This window comes from Corvus brachyrhynchos, unplaced genomic scaffold (assembly GCF_000691975.1).
Source record: "Corvus brachyrhynchos isolate BGI_N302 unplaced genomic scaffold, ASM69197v1 scaffold141, whole genome shotgun sequence".
NCBI lineage: Eukaryota > Metazoa > Chordata > Aves > Passeriformes > Corvidae > Corvus > Corvus brachyrhynchos.
In genome coordinates, this window is record NW_008236186.1 from 93,746 (window position 1) to 95,699 (window position 1,954).

General features: G+C 64.0%; 2 protein-coding genes across 2 annotated transcripts in view; one reads left to right on the forward strand and one right to left on the reverse strand.

The window, feature by feature from the left end:
• Positions 1-88, reverse strand: part of CAPG (capping actin protein, gelsolin like) — a 6,751-nt gene extending 6,663 nt beyond the window's left edge. The window contains exon 1 of the mRNA XM_008638747.2: positions 23-88. The gene's annotated coding sequence lies outside the window, so the exon portion shown is untranslated. The remainder of the gene's footprint in view (positions 1-22) is intronic.
• AEBP1 (AE binding protein 1) overlaps positions 1-1,954 on the forward strand; it is a 9,819-nt gene that overhangs the window by 2,490 nt on the left and 5,375 nt on the right. The window contains exons 2-6 of the mRNA XM_017738699.1: positions 4-447; positions 696-764; positions 1,271-1,342; positions 1,462-1,548; positions 1,919-1,952. Coding sequence (XP_017594188.1) covers positions 4-447; positions 696-764; positions 1,271-1,342; positions 1,462-1,548; positions 1,919-1,952 — 706 coding nt within the window. The remainder of the gene's footprint in view (positions 1-3; positions 448-695; positions 765-1,270; positions 1,343-1,461; positions 1,549-1,918; positions 1,953-1,954) is intronic.

The window sequence follows — 1,954 nt, forward strand, 5'->3', positions numbered from 1 at the left end:
GAGCCCGGCCCCCCACACTCACCCTGCCTCGGGGTGGCGGCCTCCCCGCTCCTGTCCCCTCAGGCTTCCCAGGGTCGCTGACGGAGCCTGAGAAACCCAGGAAGGGGAAGAAGGAAAAACCCCCCAAGAAGCTCAAGGAGAGACCGCGGGGCGCCAAGAAGGATAAGGACAAGGTCAAGGACAAGGACCGGGGCAAGAACAAACCCGCCAAGAAATCCAAGGAGAAGCCACCGAAAGGCTCTGAAAAACCCCCGAAAGGCTCCAAAAAGCCCAAGGAGAAGCCACCCAAGGCCACCAAACCCTCTGGCAAGAAGCCACCAGTGCCTCCAAGCCCCTCCACTGAATCCCCCACTACCCTGCAGCCCTCACAGGGCAAGGAGGATGAAGAGACACCTGAGTTCCTGGAGCCTTCGCACTACAAGGAGGAGGAGGATGGAGGTGTCCGAAGTGAGTTTTGGTGACACCCATCTTGCTGCTAGTGGGGTTGGGGTGGGAGGTTTCAGCACAGCAGAGCATCACCCCGCATCCTGCTCAGCTGCCCTGGTGGCATCCTACACTTTGTGCCCTGGGGTTTCCCCTCTCTGCCCTGCCAGCTTTCCTTCCCATGGGCTTTTCTTCCCACTGTGGGGCTAGGGAGGGCCAGGACAGGGGCCTGGGGAGGCCACGGCAGCCCCTTGCTCTGTCCCTGTCCCCAGGAGAGCTGGAAGAGCCGAATGAGCGCTGGGGGCTGGGCCGGGAGGACTGGAACCCTGAGCCCCAGCCAGGTGAGTGCCCAGCTCCCAGGGCCACCACCCTGTGTCTTGGGGACACTCCTCTGCAGGCCATGGTCACCCCTGTGTACCCTGGGGCTATCTCCTTGTGTCTTGAGGCCACCTCCCTGTCCCCAAATGTCACCTCCCTGCACCCCAATGCCATGTCCGAGCTCCCCAGGGCCATGCTTCTGCAACACAGGCCACCTCCTTGTTCCTCAACGCCACCTTCCTGCACCCCTGTGTCACCTTCCTGTGTCCCAGCACCATCTCCCTGCATCCCAGTGCCATCACTTTGCACGCCAGGGCCACCTCCCTCCTCCCAGGTGTCACTTCCCTGCACCCCACTGCACTCTGGACCACTTCCCTGCTCCCAAGTGTCACCTCCTCTGTGCCCCAGGGCTGCCACCCTTACCTCAGGGCCTCCCTCCTATTCTCAAGTGCCACCTCCCTGCTCCCTGTTGTCCCCTTCCTGCACCCCAGTGCCACCCTGTGCCTCTCCATGTGTCCCTTCTCTACAGAGGTCCCCGAGGAGCTGGAGCCCCCGACCCTGGACTACAACGAGCAGCTGGAGCGGGAGGACTACGAGGACTGTACGGTGCTGGGGTGTAGGTGGGGGGGCCACCGGGACCCCCTGGCCTGCAGGGAGGGATGGAGGGGGTGTCCCCCCTGCCTCTCGCCACAAAGCCAGTGCCACCCTCTGTGTCCCCAGTCGAGTACATCCGGCGGCAGCAGAAGCCCCGCAAGCCCCCCAGCAGGAGGAGACCTGAGCGGGTCTGGCCCCAGCCTGAGGAGACACGTATGTGGGAGGATGGGGACATGAGGGGCTGGCACTGCTCAGGGTGAGGCTGGGGGACAGTCCCCAGCCTTGGGAACCCAGGGAAGCAGCATTTTGGGGCAGCCTGGAGCTGGGGTGGGCATGGGGACAGCATAAGGGGTGCAGGGACCTTGTAGGGGTGTGGGGACCATATAGGGGTGTGGGGGTCTCTTGGGGGCATGGGCATCCCAGTGGGATATAGAGGGGTCCGGTGGGGGACGTGGGGACCTCACGGTACATGGGAATCCCAAAGGGAAATGTGGGTTCTGGAGGGGCAAGCTGACCCCATAGGGGACGTAGGGCACCCTGCAGGGAGATGGGGACCTTCCTTGCCTCCCCCTCCCCCAAGCAGAGCCTGAGGAGCCCCCCCCGCAGCCCTCCCCCCAGC